This window comes from Doryrhamphus excisus, linkage group LG14 (genome assembly GCF_037039965.1).
Source record: "Doryrhamphus excisus strain RoL-2023G ecotype Guam linkage group LG14, RoL_Dexc_Guam_v1.1, whole genome shotgun sequence".
In the NCBI taxonomy this organism is placed as follows: Eukaryota; Metazoa; Chordata; class Actinopteri; order Syngnathiformes; family Syngnathidae; genus Doryrhamphus; species Doryrhamphus excisus.
The window spans coordinates 13,388,295-13,407,361 of record NC_136370.1 but is presented as its reverse complement, the minus strand read 5'-3'; the positions used below and the strand labels follow the sequence as shown (position 1 = coordinate 13,407,361).

At 39.5% G+C, this 19,067-nt stretch overlaps 2 protein-coding genes across 2 annotated transcripts; both read right to left on the bottom strand.

The window, feature by feature from the left end:
• Window positions 1–73: 73 nt before the first annotated feature.
• Window positions 74–12,120, bottom strand: lck (LCK proto-oncogene, Src family tyrosine kinase). The gene is made up of 13 exons (XM_058090242.2): window positions 11,966–12,120; window positions 11,060–11,172; window positions 10,858–10,906; window positions 10,173–10,263; window positions 8,831–8,929; window positions 8,631–8,734; window positions 7,809–7,958; window positions 7,568–7,720; window positions 5,279–5,458; window positions 2,599–2,675; window positions 961–1,114; window positions 755–886; window positions 74–636 (listed from the first exon to the last, which is right to left on the bottom strand). The coding sequence occupies exons 2-13, from the start codon at window positions 11,165–11,167 to the stop codon at window positions 440–442; spliced, it is 1,494 nt and encodes a 497-aa protein (XP_057946225.2). The 5' UTR covers window positions 11,168–11,172; window positions 11,966–12,120; the 3' UTR covers window positions 74–439.
• Window positions 12,121–15,033: 2,913 nt separating this feature from the next.
• On the bottom strand, window positions 15,034–18,254 carry fam167b (family with sequence similarity 167 member B). Its single transcript, XM_058090581.2, has 2 exons — window positions 17,786–18,254; window positions 15,034–16,000 (listed from the first exon to the last, which is right to left on the bottom strand). The coding sequence occupies exons 1-2, from the start codon at window positions 18,047–18,049 to the stop codon at window positions 15,737–15,739; spliced, it is 528 nt and encodes a 175-aa protein (XP_057946564.2). The 5' UTR covers window positions 18,050–18,254; the 3' UTR covers window positions 15,034–15,736.
• Window positions 18,255–19,067: the final 813 nt, after the last annotated feature.

The following is a 19,067-nucleotide window of genomic DNA, read 5'->3' as shown; positions in this document are numbered from 1 at the left end:
AAAATAAAGGAACAATACTTTTGGCAAGAGAGTTTTTTTAAAAACACAATTTACAGTATAGACATATGTCAGTTTGCTCTAATGTGGTGTAATGGTGACAGAATAGACAGAATTTTGCACTAAAATAAATGAACAATTTGTATGCCATGTATTTGTATTACTTGAAATAGTCAAATAGTACAGTAATAATTAGTTTTAAAACAAACAAACAAAAAAACAGTCAGAGTGAATACAATCAGTATATTTCAGTATATGACTAGACACATTATTTTGATACATAATGGTGGTTATCTTTGAAAAGTATAGTTTTTTTACTGTACAAACAAGGTAACACATTTTAATAATAAAAAAGTAAAGCATGAAAGAACACTGATGAAACACAGCTGACTCATGACAAGAGTCCACCCCGCAACCACATCCACCTTCTGAGCAGTCAAGGCTATGCTTGGTACTGATGTTCTGTGGCAATAAAGAAGTCCTCCAGAACACTCCTCAGGTACTCAAAGGTGGGCCTATTGTCTGGGTTTTCCCTCCAGCAGAGGCACATGATATTATAAAGTCCATCTGAACATTTTTCTGGCTTTGGCATTCTGTAGCCCTGCTCCAGGTTCAGGATCACCTCAGGGTTGGACATACCTGAACAAGGACAGAAGTGGTCTTTCGTATTAAAGTTACATAATTTTCATGATCATCAGTGGCCAATGGTGGTCTCACCTTGGCGACCCCAATAAAACTTCAAGATGCAAATGCTTACCAGGGTATGGTATACGTCCGTATGTCACTATTTCTGTCAGAAGGATCCCAAATGACCACACATCAGACTTTATGGAAAATGTCCCATAATTAATAGCTTCTGGGGCCGTCCACTTGATAGGAAACTTTGCACCTATTCACATATGAACAATATAACTCATAAACACTCATAAGTAGCATCTTGGTGAATAAGGGACATGTTGTTACCCTCTCTGGCTGTATATTCGTTGTCCTCAATGATTCTAGCAAGTCCAAAGTCTGCCACCTTGCATATGAGTTCATGGGACACCAAGATGTTGGCAGCACGCAGGTCTCTGTGAATGTAATTTTTCTGCTCAATGTACGCCATGCCGTCTGCCACCTGCAGGGGGAGACAAACCACCAGTGTCTACCGGGATCGACTGTGTTTTCCTGTATAAGCCCAATGGACCCCTCATTAGGTACAGCTGCACACCTTATGAAAGTGTCATACTGAGATGTATTTCTAATAATATCTAATAATTTAAAGTTGGCTTAGTTATAGCTACATGAAATATACATTATATATATTTTACAGGGCTGTGCAACTTTACACCACTGAAAACTACAACTGTGATAAATATGTTGGATTATATTAAATACTTCTCCAATCGTATAATTTGTGGTTCCAATAAAATAGTTAATAAGCAATTCATTGAATTAATTTAAGACTGTATAAACTTTGATCTGCTGCTATAAATCATTTGATAAGAACAACGGAGTGACCTGCATGCTTGTCAAATAGTAATAAACGATGCCAATACAATTTGCATTAAGGTCAGAATCTGCAGGATGTAGACTATAATACGTGGAAGAAAGTTTTTTTTGTGCAAAATACTAAGCCAACGTTTATTGTTGAAAGTACCATCATTTATATCAATTTAATAATTATTTACAGAAAGTAATAGTGTGCTTGTTTACAGTCATTATATTGGAGCTCATTACACAATATATTTTTGCAGGTTTAGCTTTTTGCGGCATTTATTCAGCATGAATGTTTGTGTGTGTGTGTGTGTGTGTAGAACTATTTGTGCAGTGTATGTTTTGGACGCCTGAACAGAAATCTCCCAAGTCAGGGAGGTAACACTTCCTTAGGGTAATTTTTCATCCAGACTTGACAGCATCTCTCATCTCCACCCATGTTCTCCACCCAGGTACACAAATGTGGCCGATGAACACCACCTTTGCCTTTTCCTAGTTTAGCCCTCCCTTTAACCTTTACCCAGTTGCCAAAGCATACCAGCGATACAGCCTAATTCTTGTCACAACTGCTTTTTTTGATATAACTGACCAATTTTTTTGATAAAATTGAGGGATGAGCTTCCTGGAAAATAAACAATGATGGGATTTCAAGAATTTTGTTGACTTGGTCTGAGGTGCACATTTCAGACCTGTAAAGAATGTATGTCATAGGTGCCATTGGCCCAGCAGGACTTGTCAGAAACTTGACATGTGCACCAGTCTGTTTGAAGACTTCAGTGGTTGGCACCGTAGTTAGGAAACTGAGGGCCTCTGTGTCCACACCCCGTAAAATTGCAATAACAAGAGACATACAACAGAACACCGATAGATCACTCTAATACACCACAAGGATGCAGATCACAACCCATGCAAATTCATGAAAGGTGAACTGTGAAGTAGCGAAGGAACACTACTTGATTCGCTCTTCTGGGTGACTCAAAAGAACTTGAGTTGAGTCCCTAAGTAAGATTAATCAGGTTTTCCATCAGTAGTTTATGCCTCATTGCTATAGTGGCTGACCTCTGTTAGGTTCTTGCTGACAGAAAGTGAAAGAATAAATAAAGTAGTGACCCTGAGCTGCCTTACCTGAGATGCCATGTCTATCAATGCTTTCACTGACAAGTGACTCCCCGGTGTTGTTTTTAGGTAATCCAGCAGGCTCCCTGTCAACAACATACAGTATATAGAGTCATTAAGACTGCTCTTAGAACATAATCTATTTTGTTTTCATTAAATTGAGGTAATGATGCTGATGTATATACAGTCAGTATAAACTATAATGACTTTTGTTGGGCCACCCTTAGCAGCAACAACTTCCAATGAGACTCTTACAGCGCTGTGGAGGAATTTTGGCCCACTCATCTTTGCAGAATTGTTGTCATTCAGCCACATTCGGGGGTTTTCCAGCTGAAAGGCCTTTTTAAGGTGTCACAGCATCTCAAAGACTGTACATTTGACTAGGCCACTAGTCCTCCTTTTGTTTTTCTTCAGCCATTCAGAGGTAGACATGTTTTGGATCATTGTCCTGATGCAGAACCCAAGTTAGTCTCAGCTTGAGGTCACATACAGATGAATTCATGGTTTCCTTTCTCACAGCAAGTCTTCCAGGTCCTGAAGCAGCAAAACAGCTCCAGACCATCACACTATCACCACTATATTTTACCAATATTATAATGCACTTTTACACCAGATGTAATGGGACACACACCTTCCAAAAAATTAAACTTTTGTCTCATCAGACCACACACTATTTTCCCAAAGGTCTTGGGAATCATCAAGATGTTGGGGTCATAATGGCTCTTACTATGGTTAGCTGAAGTCCCAAAGCTTTAGAAATTGCTTTGTGACCTTTTCTGGATTATTTTGTGTTCATTGGCTTGCATTTAAATTGATCTAAACAATGTAACACTTTTTCACAACACTGTAAGTGGCTTTGACTGAGGTGTTTACTTTTACTTTTACTACTTTTACTAATGCAATGATGTGTGTATAAAATGTGTTAATGTCAGGTTAATAATATTAGTTTCTTAAGAACAATGCTGACAATTTCCTCATAATGCAATAGCATGCAGGCATATACGTACGTAAGCAGATGGACTTGGACCACAATAGCAGTTCATATCTGGGAACAGTGGCAGGAAGTACATGTAGCATCAGTCAAGTTGATGCTAAGTCTGACAGTCGACTGCACTTCCTGAGATTTTTTTGGGGGTGGTATGATTAGAGCAGAACAATACCTCTGCATGCCAGCTAGCCACATCAACCCAAAAGGAAGCAGTTAAAAAAAGGAATGTCTCCGCCAGGAAAGAAGAGGCTCTGCTGCCCTTTGCCTCGATTGCTTTTGAAGTCGCAGAGCCCAAATGAATGCTCTTTGTCAAGGTCACACAAGGAGGCTCTGACGACACGCTTGTTATTTTTCCATCTTTGTTGTCGTCGATGGGAAAGAAAGGCACAAATTGAAAAGACGGGAACTCCGAGCCATCCTTTCTCTTGACAACAGAGGCAGCAATTGTTTCCTGTCTTCACGTGGATGGCAGACAAAGAGAGACGCTCATGTAGAGCCGCTGCTGGTGGTTTTTACAGGCCACTCATACTGGACTTTTACAAAGGAACTCCATTCAGTCGAGATGTAAAACCAAGGTGGTTTAGGACAACACCACAATTAATTTTGGCATTGTTTTGTGTGTGACAAGAAATATTCAACCTCCGGAGATTGACCTTAAACCTTACTTAGCCAATGTTTTTATCACTTGTGTGTTTACTCATTGTTCACATCCCTATTGTTATTGCTAAAAAGAAAACGAAAGCAAGATCCAGTGGCAAGATACGGTACAAACTGTTGCCATTGTTGTTTACTCCTGAAACTGGGCTGGCCAGGATTGGACGACATGTGTCAGTGCATGTGCTCTTAAATGCGTGTTAGTCCCTGCGGATGCATGTGAGCGCTACTGTTTCTGGAGAGGAGCCAGTTATCATCATCATCATCATCAAGAGAACAATAACTTGCTGAATTACCTTCTCCATCTCTAACACCCACCACTAGACCAGAGGGACTTCCCTTTGGTTATAGTAAACACCAGTAATGTTACAACATCTGCAGGAGCATGCAAAATCAGTCAAACTTCACCCACCCGTTTTCATGAAGCGTTCTGAAGATACACATGCCAGGAAATTAATTTTGGTGATGATCCAAGTAAAGTTGCTGGCACAAAACTGTGTTTTCACTTTTTGCTGTTACACTTCACTTGCATTGAGGCCAAATAACCAACCAGATTCAGCAAGCTAAACTTGCTGACATGATTTGTCAGCCAAGCAAGTCTGAAAAATATGAATAAGACTGTTTGGCCTTGGAGGAGGTGTGATTTACTGAGTGCTTTCTTGTTTACGGTAGTTTGTCTATATTTGGCTGATTGTGCTCCACCATGTGCTGTATACGGTAACATGGTGGCTAGCTGTGGTTGACTGTTGAAAAGGTCTTCAAAATTCACTGACTCACTTTAGAGGAGAACACATGAAATCTACTCTACAATATGACTCATGAAAAAGATAAAACACCAGGGGCAGTCCGGGTGTTGTTCAAGCATGTGTCCTCCAAACCAGAGACTGAAACCGAACTGACATGTTTGATCCTGAACATGGCTGACATAACACTGTCTTTGTGCTTGCTCCAATGTCGTTTTTTGGATTTACCCATCGACCAAATTCGGATTTATTTTATCTGTTGAGGCCTCTTACTGGCAGATGTCTCATAAAGTCTCATACGTACCGTTTTCCATGTACTCTGTGACAATAAAGATGGGCTCCTGGCTAACCACAGCAAAGAGGCGCACAAGGCGAGGATGTAGTAAGTTTTTCATCATGTTGGCTTCTGCCAGAAAAGCTTCTGCTGACATTGTGCCGATCTTCAGAACCTTAACGGCAACATTTCTGTCATTATTGTAGACGCCTGAAAATGGAGAAACCACAAGAAGATATACTACATTCAGATTATTGTACATGACACTCTCTCTGAACCGGTTGTCTAAAAACCTGACAAGCAAGTCAAGATTTAAAGTTGAGGTGCACTCAGGTGTTCAAAAATTGAGAAAACATATTGGATCGGGATCGTTGTACTGGACCATCATGGTGAAAACAGAGCTGATCTGGAAGTCAAAGCTCTCAATTTGCTGATCAATTTATGTTCCCACCCTTACTTATGGTTATGAGCTTTGAGTCGAGACCGAAAGAACGAGATCGCAGATACATTAGTTTCTTCCATAGGGTAGCTGGACTCACCCTAAGAGATAGGGTGAGGAGCTCAGTCATCCGGAAGGGGTTCAGAGTAAAGCCTCCTCTCCTTCACATTGAGAGCAGCCAGTTGAGGTGGCTCGGGCACCTAGTCCGGACCCCTCCTGGATGCCTCCCTGGTGAGGTTTTCTGGGCATGCCCAGCCCAGAAAAGGCCCCGGGGCAGACCTAGGACACGCTGGAGGGATTATGTCTCACAGCTGGCCTGGGAATGCCTTGGTGTCCTACCAGTGGAGATGGAGGAGGTGGCCGGGGCCCGGGAAGTCTGGGCTTCCCTACTGAGACTGCTGCATGTCTGCATGTATATACTGTATACATGCATATATGTATGCGCATGTGTGTACATGTAACAGGCAGCACCACGAGGGTGGTCACAACCAAGACCCAGCCCCCAAAACCAGCCAGACACCACTCCCCAAAAGGATAGATGGGTACCAGGGGGGGCCACAAAGCCAAAATGACCAGTAGCTGCACTGAAAGCTAAATAGTGCGTGCTGACTCTCGGGAAAACACTGTCCTCTAGTGGTTTGCTAGAGAATTGCTAGTCACGAGCTCAGCCCTCAGCCTCTAATCTCATAAAACATCTCTCTGAGAAACTACAAAGCTAAACCCAAATTCTTATTTAATTGTTTTTGAAAAAAGTAACTCAATATTTACTTTCCGGGGTAACCAGTGACATATATGAAGAAGCTATTACGTTACCAGTTCAATTTCTTGCTCGGGAGAGAAATATTATATGTATTAAAATTGATCAGCTTGTGTTGAATCTTAAGGATTCCACTGTATGAAGTGACTGCAATATGCTGACAAGTTCAAGTGTTGGTCATGTTTTCCACACACACTGTGGCAATAGTTCATCAAAGCTGGTATGAGGGCGTTTTTAAAAAGAAAAGAACTATGCCTCCAATTAATGATACAGGGGTCGTGACTCAGATTATATAACTTTTACCCATTTAAACAACGACTTGGCCTCTGGGTGAACTTGAACAATGCATCTACTGTTAACTAAGAATTCCTCAACTGCAGAAGTTCCACAGAAAGGTAGATTCATAGAGTTTTAGTTATGCTGCATGACAGGGGAATCCCTTGCCTGATCCTCAGGGTCAAGCTTGCCCACACTTAAGAATATCTTAATTGTTTTCACTTCATAGATGTTGCCTAGTGGAGTTTCTTGCCTTATGAATGGGGTTGGGACCATGGGGTTGCTTTTGGTCTCTACTGCGTTATTAAATCTTAGACTAATTTGTTTGGCCATCTGAAACACAAAGCTAAATTTTTTCAAATAACATCATCAATCCCACCCTCGGCCATCTCTGTGTGGAGTTTGCATGTTCTCCCCGTGCATGCGTGGGTTTTCTCTGGGTACTCCGGTTTCCTCCCACATTCTAAAAACATGCTAGGTTAATTGGCGACTCCAAATTGTCCATAGGTATGAATGTGAGTGTGAATGGTTGTTTGTCTATATGTGCCCTGTGATTGGCTGGCGACCAGTCCAGGGTGTACCCCGCCTCTCGCCCCAAGACAGCTGGGATGGGCTCCAGGAAAAAGCGGTAGAAAATGAATGAATGAATAACATCATCATAAACTGACCCACATTGGATTGCTTTTAGAATATTCAATGTAAGAAATGTATCAAAGTGGCCACTGCGTATAGAAGAAGGATAATAATAATCGGTATATTACAAAATACAAGTTTGATTGCTGGCATTGATGTGTTTTCCACATAAACAGCAATATGTCCAGTTTGCAGACATAAAGGTCTCTCTTACCCATCCAGACGTCTCCAAATTGGCCTGCACCAAGCTTCTTCACCAATTTCAAGGACTCTCGAGGGATCTCCCACTCATCTTGCCACCAAGGTTTCTGAGGTGCTCTTGACTGGCATGGCTTCACCAACTTGGTACACAAACCATCCGCATCACCTGGGTGATGAAAAGTGAATTAGATGACATTACCACAAGAACCTGAAGATATACACTGCATGTGTCAATGGGTGCTGGATAAACATACGGGAATGGTGCTGGACAAGCTCCTTCAGTGAATTAAAAGATAACTTGGTGGTGATGTAGAAGCCACCACGATCTAGGTTTCGGATCCTGTAGTGCTTCACTCCATCACCGGTGCTTTGGTCCAAGTCCCTGACTGATAAGGAGTATGACCCTGAAACAACAAAAAAGTGCAAAAATAGTGTAGTTTGGATGGTTTAGATCTCCATCTTTTGCCTCGTTCTTGTCAAAACACACGCTTCTCACTGCAGAAACTGCCACCTGTTGCAATGTGGTTGGAAAAACAAACACAAACACACCACCGTTCTTTTTTCACTTTTTTCAACAGTTCAACCTTAGCTTACTGTACTGTGCTGTGTGCCATTCGAGTTCATTTTGGTAAATTGGATTTTCCAATTTCCATACGTTTTGCTCTATAAGCTGCAAAAGGAGAACTCCAGGAATTGAGCCTGGGCTAAGGCAATAAAAATATGCTTTTTGTGCTGCTGCACTACATACCCACTGTATGAATTATTAATGTCCATTATTCTGAAAAATCATGGTAAAAAATCATGGTAATGATAACCGTGACTGACAATATCGAAGCTGTAAATTTGAATTGTGGTGACAATTTTGAGGAAACTGTTAGGGCTTTTGGGCAAAATCCACAAAACAGTCTACTTTTTTTTCATTCTCTCGAAGGAACACACACACACCTTTATCAACCAAAATGTAATAGCTTGTTAAGATGTCATTCAGTCATTAAAAAAAATAAACCAAGATGGCTATGGTTTTTGCATAGTACAGTACATATTACTGTTGTGTAGTGATGGCATGCATCTGTCACCTGGGGTTGTTTCACTGTCACGAATAAGGAAAGAGCCCTTTGTGTTCCCAGGAGCAAGCAGGAGTCTCATGGCGTCGTTTCGAGAAATGTTCTTAAAGAACCACCTGCAATATGCAAAAAGCAGCTGAACGGTGCTTAGCGATGCTTTCAGGCTGGTGAACTGGTACTGTGGTATCATTTTATCGCCATGTGTGACGTACGGTTCAGTCTCCACTGTGTTCATTGCAACAAAGTTGTGTGGGATGAAGCCCCGCTGTCCCGTGGTAAGAGATTCTGCCATATACCACTCTGGATCATCCCTGGATGTCAAAAACAAAGTTGTACCGTGAAATAGTTACCCTTGGTAATGTACTATGCATGCTACCAGGTACATTGTTTTTTGTTATCAATTTGTTCCAAAAAATGACACATGCAAAAAATGCAGTAATTTTTCCTATAGGAAATAATGTAAATCCAATTAATGAATGGTTAACACACAGGCCACACAGCTAGGAAACCTGAGTTCAATTCCTGAGACTTGAGTGGAGTTTGCATGTTCTTCCCGTGCATGCATGGGTTTTGTCCGGGTACTCCGGCTTCCTCCCATATTCCAAAAACATGCTAGGTTAATTGGCGACTCCAAATTGTCCATAGGTATGAATGTGAGTGTGAATGGTTGTTTGTTTATATGTGCCCTGTGATTGGCTGGCGACCAGTCCAGGGTGTACCCCGCCTCTCGCCCGAAGACAGATGGGATAGGCTCCAGCACCCCCGCAACCCTCGTGAGGATAAGCGGTAGAAAATGAATGAATGAATGAATTATTGTTCTGTTGTTTGTAACACATTCCGTCTTAAAAATATTGAAATTCAAATAATGGAAAATCCAGAAAACAATATAGGTGTAATTTTCTTATCCAAAGTCTTCAATTTTTTGGACAAATTCTTACCTTCTGGCAAACAAAAGCTTTGGATAATTTGTACTATAAAAACCCATTCAGTAAGAATTGACCGACAAAGTAACTTCATAATAAAGGGGGCCAATTATGCTTTTTCCACTTTTCTGGCCTATAAATGTGGTTAGAATGTTGTATTCTTGTGTTAAACAATGTCAAAGTGTCAGATGATGAAGTTTGTGCATTTGGAAGTGAACCCTGAAAGAAGTTTGGGATGGCTCAAAATGCTCTGTTTCAAAAGGCGTGGTAAAACTGCCCCTTTGTGATGTCACAGAGGGGCAGATTTCATTATATGGTTCCTAGCTAGTATGCACTTTGTGTGGGCATGCCCGTTGAATAAATTAAAACAAACTGTTTTGACAGGGAAGAACAATTCCAAGGAAATAGGTGCATATTCTGGAATAACTAGAAAGTTTTCTGTGCGGGTTATTGTGTGTAGCTGCTCTATAGGCAACCACAACTCAATACAAAGGGTAGAAAAATGAGCATAAGAGGTCCCCTTTAAGCAGAAATTCCTAGTAAGTTTCTGTTTGATCATCTTATGCAAAGCAGACTCATGACTTACAGAGACATAATTATCCCCTAACAAAATGTTGAGGTCAAAGCTCACCTGTTAATTATCTTGAGTTTTTCTCCCTTCTCAAACCCCAGGTCACCATCATGTGTGGGTTCATAGCTGTAGCAGGCCACCGCCAGGTTCTCTGCAAATGGATGGCCGGCAGAGGTTTTTGATAATGAAGCTGATGAATGTCAAATTTAATTTATTAAATTAATTTATAACATTCGTCCTTTCATGATTACTCTACACAAATAATTCATTTTGTGTTAGACCTATTGCCGGGACAACCACCAAATGCCAAAAAGTGATGTTCTCCTCCAAATTTGGATCAACATTTACAATAAAAGTGACTGTTGTAATTAGTCATGGTCTCTCTTCAATTGCCATTGTTCAACTAGTTCACAATGCAGGGTTAGGTTATGCTTCTATGTATTTCAAGTATAAAATGTATGGGTACGCACCACTAGTGAATGATAATCTAAGATGACAACAAATCAGAGTCAACCCAGTTGTCAGGTTAGTGCTAGCTACTGCAACAAACCTTTGCATCTCAGGACGACTATGGTGCATTTAAGGACTGCCATAAAAAGTGTGAAAACATGATCAATGCTAGGCAGTTTGATTTGCATTTTTATTCTTTACTGAACTAAAAATGAATTGACCTGTGACCTGAAAAAACCAAGGCATATACTGAACTGTAGTGTACTGTTACAGAAACTGAAAAAAACTACTGTACCTTGTAGAGGAGATGAAGGTGGTGAAGTTGGAATCAGTTGATCTATATCCTGTTTATAGATGACAGGATAAAGGTAACATGAAACAAATTGTGGGAATTTTACTTTGTATTATACAGCAACATTTTGTAGTCCACTATAATACACATTCATGTAACAACTATAGTACAGGAAGTTAATGCTGTAGTGTAAACTTGCACTTACTGGGTTGCACGATCGTGGAGGTATGGGACAGTTACAGTGCTCACAAATGACATCCAAATTCTCGATCCATTCAGTGTCCGAGTAATCTGAACTGCAGTTGCATCCCATCTTTTCTGCAAGATAACTTCACTTTGTCATGCTGTATATAACAATTCATAATGGTTAGTATTAATGATTATATAAAATTCTAAACATTGAATTTCAGAGATTTGCATTGAGGACACAAGAAACACAAAACTACCACAGATTAAACCAAAATGTTTCAAAATCAACATCACATGGTTCACATTGGAAAAGAACCAGGTCAGTGGGATAACTGTAGAATCTATCTCCCCCAAAGTCTCAGAGTCTTGGGAAAAAAAATCATGCGGCCCAAGACTCCAAGGAACACAAAATTCTTGACTTTCTTCCTTATGCTCTCAGTGGAAAATGTTGCTTTTGCAAACAAAGTCAGCATTTTCCACTGAGGGACTCCTCTTCTTATGACCTGCAGATTAAGCTTTTCCAAAATAAACCCCGCTAATTGTTATTCTTTGATATTTTTCATGGATAGACAGTACTGACCAAAGAAGGATTTGTATTTTTGTGTCTATTTTTAAACAACATCCAGAAAGATGCTGAAAACTGTGTAATCACTGTTGATGCTAAATAAAACAAGGATTCTGAATTATTATAATTCTATATGATAAACATTGTTGGCTTTTTTTCATAAAGACCATATCTCCACCTGTAAATATTTGTTTCTCTCTGTAAAATTCTCAAAATAGGCTGTATATACATATGTAGCTATATAGTATATAGAATTTGTCAAAAAATAATCAATCCAAATATCATTTGTAATTAAAATCATATACATACGTTTATGTGTAATGTTTTTTATATTGATGATCACAATGCTCTACTCACCTCTTTTGATATAAAACGTGACTTCACGCACCCAATAGTATCAGAATTTAGGTTCCGCCATAGGTATTTTCGATAAAAGCAGCTATCTAGTAATCACTTTTCATCACTTGTGCAGTAAAGATATCATCATCCGCCTGTCTTGTTTGAACTAACTCATTTCTGCGAGTGTCGGTGTGTGTCTGTACACACACACAGACACGCACACAAAGGAACACACTTTGAAGAAGCGGAGGAGAGCTTCCTGTCGTTGAGAGGATGAGGGTTGCTCTGCAAGCATTTAACAGGTGCTTAGTGTGCAAGCATTGTAGCTGGAGAAGCGTTTGGCTCGTGGTGAAGGGGTTAGGACAACACTTGACAACACAACACTAAGACATGATTGTTCCAGTACACAATCCAGTTCCAGTTTTTATTCTATACATAACAGTCTTGGCACCAACCGTTGACTTACATGCAGAGAGCTTTAGAATTGTCTTTCACTGACTGTCATGTGGTCTTTTAGTTTAAATTTTTCTTCCATTAATATAATTTACCAGACACTACTCATCTGTCACAAACTGCAAACTCTGGTGTCAGGTTGAAGAGGTGAGGTATCTTTCGAAAAACCTTTCCACTGTGGACCACATCTTTATTCTTGTGGTGAGATGCTGAACACTGCATGCACAGATAGGAAGTGAGTCCAAACATGACAGGAAGTCTTCTGAAGTGTGTGCATGAAGGACTGCCTTAGAACAGACTGGTTTTGACAGTGTAGAATGTGTATTTTATTTACTGAATTATCCTAATGTCTGAATATGAAATGCTTGTTTGCACGTATTACACCACACAAAGAACAAGTGGACCCAAAATAGTGGTGAACTGGCTCCTTTTAGACATTTAAACTTAAATCATGCTGTTTTCTTGTTGAATACTGCTATTGTCAATAGAAAAATATGCATATTGTGGCAAATTCTGCATTTTTTAAACCTAAATTAAGCACAAAAGCATAAGCATATATGCTTAGGCATAGGCATAGGCATAGGCATAGGCATAGGCATAGGCATAGGCATAGGCATAGGCATAGGCATAGGCATAGGCATAGGCATAGGCATAGGCATAGGCATAGGCATAGGCATAGGCATAGGCATAGGCATAGAAATTAAAATTAAAATTAAAATTAAAATTAAAATTAAAATTAAAATTAAAATTAAAATTAAAATTAAAATTAAAATTAAAATTAAAATTAAAATTAAAATTAAAATTAAAATTAAAATTAAAATTAAAATTAAAATTAAAATTAAAATTAAAATATTTTTAAAGCTTAAATGTTAATGTATCCCTTTCATTTGTCATCTTTTGCATTTAGAATAGTTTTATGCACTATAAAATAATGCACTTGAGAGTCAGCCGCTGATTATGTCATAAAAGGGCAACGTAGCTGACTTCCAGTTCCTGTTTCCATGCTAACAATAAATGCATGGAAACACAACAAAATGTGCAGATTATTATACACTAACTGCAGAATGTAAAGTGATGCAAAGTTGTGCTGTAATTTTTTTATGTTAACCGAAAAACAGGGTGAACGCTAACCAAGGTTTCGCTGTATTTGGGTCGATCCACCCATTTATACAGAACAGCGACATAAAAATACCACTACAACTGGCAGTGTCAAAGGTACTACAGATTCTACATACTGAAAGTAAGTAATATTTTTTTTTGTATATTACATTATACACCACAATACCAAATGTCCACTAAAAACGGAGCAATGCTGTGTTAGGATTAGGATTTCTTGACCTTTTTACAGGCGTCACAAATGAAGTGTGTGGTGTACGTATGAGATGAGTTGGTCATCTGGTACATCGAATGAAAAACATCCCACTTGAAGGGTATTCCCATTTTCCTCATCAGCACTGATGCTTGGAAATTTTACAGGAAATCATTCTATTCTCCAGTTAAAGTAAGACACTATGATTATATCATTATGCGTAATGTTTCCTGTCTTTTTCACCTCCCATGTTGACTAAGCAGGTGCAGGCACGTTCATATGACACACTGACGCTTGTATAAACCTTTTAAAGCAGCGTTTACTTCAGTGACGTCTTTGAAATGTGTTTCGAGATTAAATCAAGTGTCCTGATATGTTTATCTGTGACATGCTTTATTTCCAGTCCAGTGTCAGCCTCCGCTCTTATAATAACAATGTGGAAAAGATGTGGGGAAAATGTCAAGGGAAACAAGCTGCAGGGCAGAGCAGAGTGGCAAGAGAAACCTAAGTAAGCAGCACTTTATTGTAAAGAAACTCAATGACAAACAAAGCCACAGGGTACAATACCGTGACCTCTATCCATTTTCTATATGATATTCATTTCCACTGTAGAGGTTCCAAGGCACACACGAGGTCATCCATGTCCTGATGTATGCCACGTTGGCGACGGTCCTAGTCGTGCTCTCTTTCACACAGAGGCTACACTCTGCCAAGGCATATTTGATTTCTTGTACCAATAATTGTGTGTAGCAATATCTGTACTTCTACTCTTCACATGTCGGGATGTTACACTGGGATGGTGTCAGGTGACTTCAAAAGCATGGGTACATGATACAGTGTATGGACAAAAGTAGTAGGTCACAGTTCCTCTTTCACACCAGATAAGCTTCCACTCCACTGGGATGATTTTCTACAAGATGTTGGCGTGTGTCTGTGGGAATATTTGTCCCGAGAAAATGGTACAACCACAATGTTTTAGTTTAGTCTGCTGTTGATACTTTGAGTTTTAAACTATTTTGGTGCTTTTCCTCACTACATTTCAGGAACAGATGATCAGAACAGACTTGACAGATTCTTTCAAATAAACGACTGGCAAGTACTGACAGCAGCCAGCAAGCCAAGCTAACCGGATAAGTGCTTTAGTTCAAAGTGGTTGCCTGGCAACAATGCCAAACAAATAGTGAAATACCAGTATTTGCATTATTTATTTTACGCCTGATAAAATTTTAACCACATTCATAGTGATCTCTTGTCCTCAAACCTTCGATGTAGTGTCAAAAGGTCGAATAAGAGCATAACAACACATGCAGACTTTTAAAATCTGTTTTGGTGTCTTTAATATTGACTTGCAATTAAAATGTACATCATTATTTGCAATTTAGATCTTTTGTATGAACAAGCATGCATTGCCTCACAAGAAAACATGTAACTCTTCATTAAAGCTATTGGTCATTTGTGGCTAAGATAAGGAACATATTTTGTTCTCTTTGCAGACACAAAGCTTAAAATAGGCACTTAGCAGTGTGTGTGTGTGTTGTCATGGAAAAAACACAATAAGACCCGCCTCCTGTCTGTGATCACTGTGGTGGGGAGGACATGGTTGCTTTGGGTTGGTAAAGAGGTGTCAAAATGCTGCTAAGTGACACAAGTGAAACACATTAATGTGGGAATGTGGCCAAAAGCTCACACAAAACATTTAGTGTAATTTACGAGCAAATAAATGGTACTCAAAATGATCGTACTAGCACCTCCATTTTAAATTTAACTAGACAAAAGAGTACATGTACTCGCTGGTGACAGCATGAGGAATATAATGTCTGATACATCCCTTGCTTTGCAAATGTACCTCATGTAGTGGTGCATCTGTGCTAGCTTTTGCATGCTGGTGTGTACTTTCCATGGATGACACGCCATTGTGTATTTTGCAAATAGCTTGCACCCATGCTTCCCTTTGTTGACACAGTTTAGACCTCCCAAAGAGTAAATATGGACTCAACATTTGGTGGTATGAAATGGAACAAAAAACTTTAACAAAGTGAGAAACGTCTGGAATTGATGTTCATCTTGGTGAGGCCCAGGTGTTTCAGTGGGGTGGACAGAGCGAAGGTGGCCTTCATGGGGATGTCACACAGCAAATCGGACTCCTCGTCACACTCCTCCAGCTCGTACGTTGCATTGTCTAGCATCTCCTTGTGGCGCTCACACACCTGCTCCACTTTCAGCTTGTGGATCTCCCCACGAAGGCGGATCAGCTGACGAGCCAGATGGTTGTCCTGAACTTGCATTTCCCTCTTAAGGAGAGAGAAAAAGTGAGCCGTTACAGTATCACCTTTGACGTATGTAGAGCATCAAGGTTTCAGGTTGAGAGAAAACACTTGAGTGTAGATGGACAACATGTCAGTCATGGATTAATTGACGACTCTAAATTGTCCATAGGTATGGCGTGTGAATGATTGTCTATTGTCCAGGGTGCACCACGCCTCTCGCCCTAAGTCAGCTGGGATAGGCTCCAGCATCCGCTTGTTACCCTAGCCAGATAGGCTTTTTCATAGAAAAAGTAGTAGACTGAAGTAAAGTAAACAGAACCCAAACTGGGATAGGCTCCAGCATCCGCTTGTTACCCTAGCCCAGGGGTCAGCAACCTGCGGCTCCAGAGCCGCATGTGGCTCTTCAGCCTCTTTATTGTGGCTCCCTTTGCGATGCTTGAATATTTTTAACACCCGAGTGGGGAAAATGCACGTCTTTTGTAATGAGTTTTAAAAAATCCAACTTTGTCTGAGACCATGAATGCATCCTGAGTGAGTTCTGACTGCTATCTAGTTCAGTACATGAAGAAAAACAAGTAATACTTACCTACAAATCTAAAAAATAAATTTGAGATAATTTAAAAACAGCGGCATGGGAACTTGTTTTTACGTTTACAGTAGTTTACACATACATTTATGTAAGTTTATCTCCAAAACTAGCAAGAGTACTCCAACTCGTCTTTTCTTATCTGAACTACTTTGATACCCCCAAATTCCCTCCAATGTTGTTTTAAACATACTATATGTTTTGCGGCTCCAGGCTATTTTTCTTCAGTGGGCATTGGGTAAAATGGCTCTTTTCATAGTAAAGGTTGCCGACCCCTGCCCTAGCCAGATAGGCTCTTTCATAGAAAAAGTAGTAGACAGAAGTAAAGTAAACAGAACCCAAACTGGGATAGGCTCCAGCATCCGCTTGTTACCCTAGCCAGATAGGCTCTTTCATAGAAAAAGTAGTAGACAGAAGTAAAGTAAACAGAACCCAAATTGGGATAGGCTCCAGCATCCGCTTGTTACCGTAGCCAGATAGGCTTTTTCATAGAAAAAGTAGTAGACTGAAGTAAAGTAAACAGAACCCAAACTGGGATAGGCTCCAGCATCCGCTTGTTACCCTAGCCAGATAGGCTCTTTCATAGAAAAAGTAGTAGACAGAAGTAAAGTAAACAGAACCCAAACTGGGATAGGCTCCAGCATCCGCTTGTTACCGTAGCCAGATAGGCTTTTTCATAGAAAAAGTAGTAGACAGAAGTAAAGTAAACAGAACCCAAACACACTCGACCAGGTTACATTATTTACACTTAGGATACACTTCATTAGGTACACCTGCACAATCTCAAGAGATCCACTGAATCAGAAATTCTGTATTTGAAGATAAAAATAAGGATCAGAATACTTTGATACTTTATTGAGGGGGAAAGTAAAGCAAATGTACCCTAATAAAATACAAATAAGGAAGTGCACGATCAAGCATTGGATTGGATTTCAGTATCAGTATATGATATTTGACGGTTCTCTTCTATGTTTATTTGAATGAATATCTGTGTTTTTGGGTTGTTTTTCGTATTGTTACATTGGAACTACAGCTATAGGACACAGGAGGGCTTTGAAGGCAGCATTTGAAAGACACCACAAGTGTATGTAATAAAAAAATGAATCGTTTTTTTTTATTTACCCAAAATATGTGTCATATGTGTCATTTATATCAAATCAATACCAAAGTTTGCAGTATCACACACCACCTAGATTAATTAGCTAAAATTCTGTCGGACTCACCAATTCTTTCCTGAGAAACTGCAAGGCGTCATCAAGAGTGTCAAAGCCACAGATGTTTGGGATCACTTGCGGATTGCTGTGTTTTAACGCACTTTGGTTGTCAGGCTCGGGTGGGTGTTTGCCCTTCCACGGTCCACTCTGGAGCCGCTCCTGCCACTCCAGATAGGATGGTCTGCGAGTCTCTAACTTCAGCTTCTCCGTCAGCGCCTTCACCTTGTCCAGACCTCCCGTGTCTCCCTCGCCTCCTGAATGTTGTAACTCCATATGAGCAGAGATGATCTCAGTGTCAAATTGTTGCTGTAGACCTGCCTTTTTAAGCGCCACAGGTCAGAAACTCCTTTTTATAGGCGGTTAGAAGCAATGGCCGCCCATCCCACTTGCCATAAGGATCCTTGTGTGTGGAAGTTCAATAAACAGGAACATATATTACCACTCCTCCAAAAACGATTACGTTGGATTGCCGCACACACTACATTTCTTTCAGATCACATGCTTTGTGATGTTCCACTGTGTTTTCTTTCATCAGTTGTCATAACGAATCAACAGAAAAGAAATGGATACTATGTTGTTAAAATTAGACTCAGCCGGAGATAGCTTTTCAACTTAATTTTACCATGCCGCCATCTAGTGGTTATTTGGTACATTACACCTTGTCCTCGCATGATTGAGTCATAACTTCATTTTCTTTCCGTGTGTGTACAAGTACATGTTAATGAATTAAAATATCTTTGAAAAGTTCATTTAGTAATTCATAGATTCATTACGCAAGTATTTCAAAAACGTATTTTTTAAAATATTTTTGATGCTTACAGTGTAGATTGATTACAGCTAATAAGATTCAGTATCAAATTTTTTAAACATATTGTAAACTACTGGTGAGCAAACTTCCTAAGCCTTTAATTCTGTGGTGTCCAAAGTGCGGCCATGATGCCACTTATGGCCTGTTTTTTTTTAATCGTCTCTCACCATTGTAAAAAAATACAATTAAACAAGAAAACAAAAATACTGCAAAAATTGAAAAAAGAGCAATAATTTTACAAAAATAACACCAAATATTTGAAGAATAAAATCATAACATTCAGACAAAAATAGCATAAAGTTGAAATATTAAAGACTAAAATACTGTTTGAAAATAATCATTTAAAACATCATAATATTATGAGAAACAAACCAAACAAAAGTGCAGTTTAAAATAAAATGAAAAAATAGGTTAGGTAAAAGTTACAATATGACAACAATAAAGTCAAAATATTCTGAGAAAAAAATGTACTTGAAGAAAGTA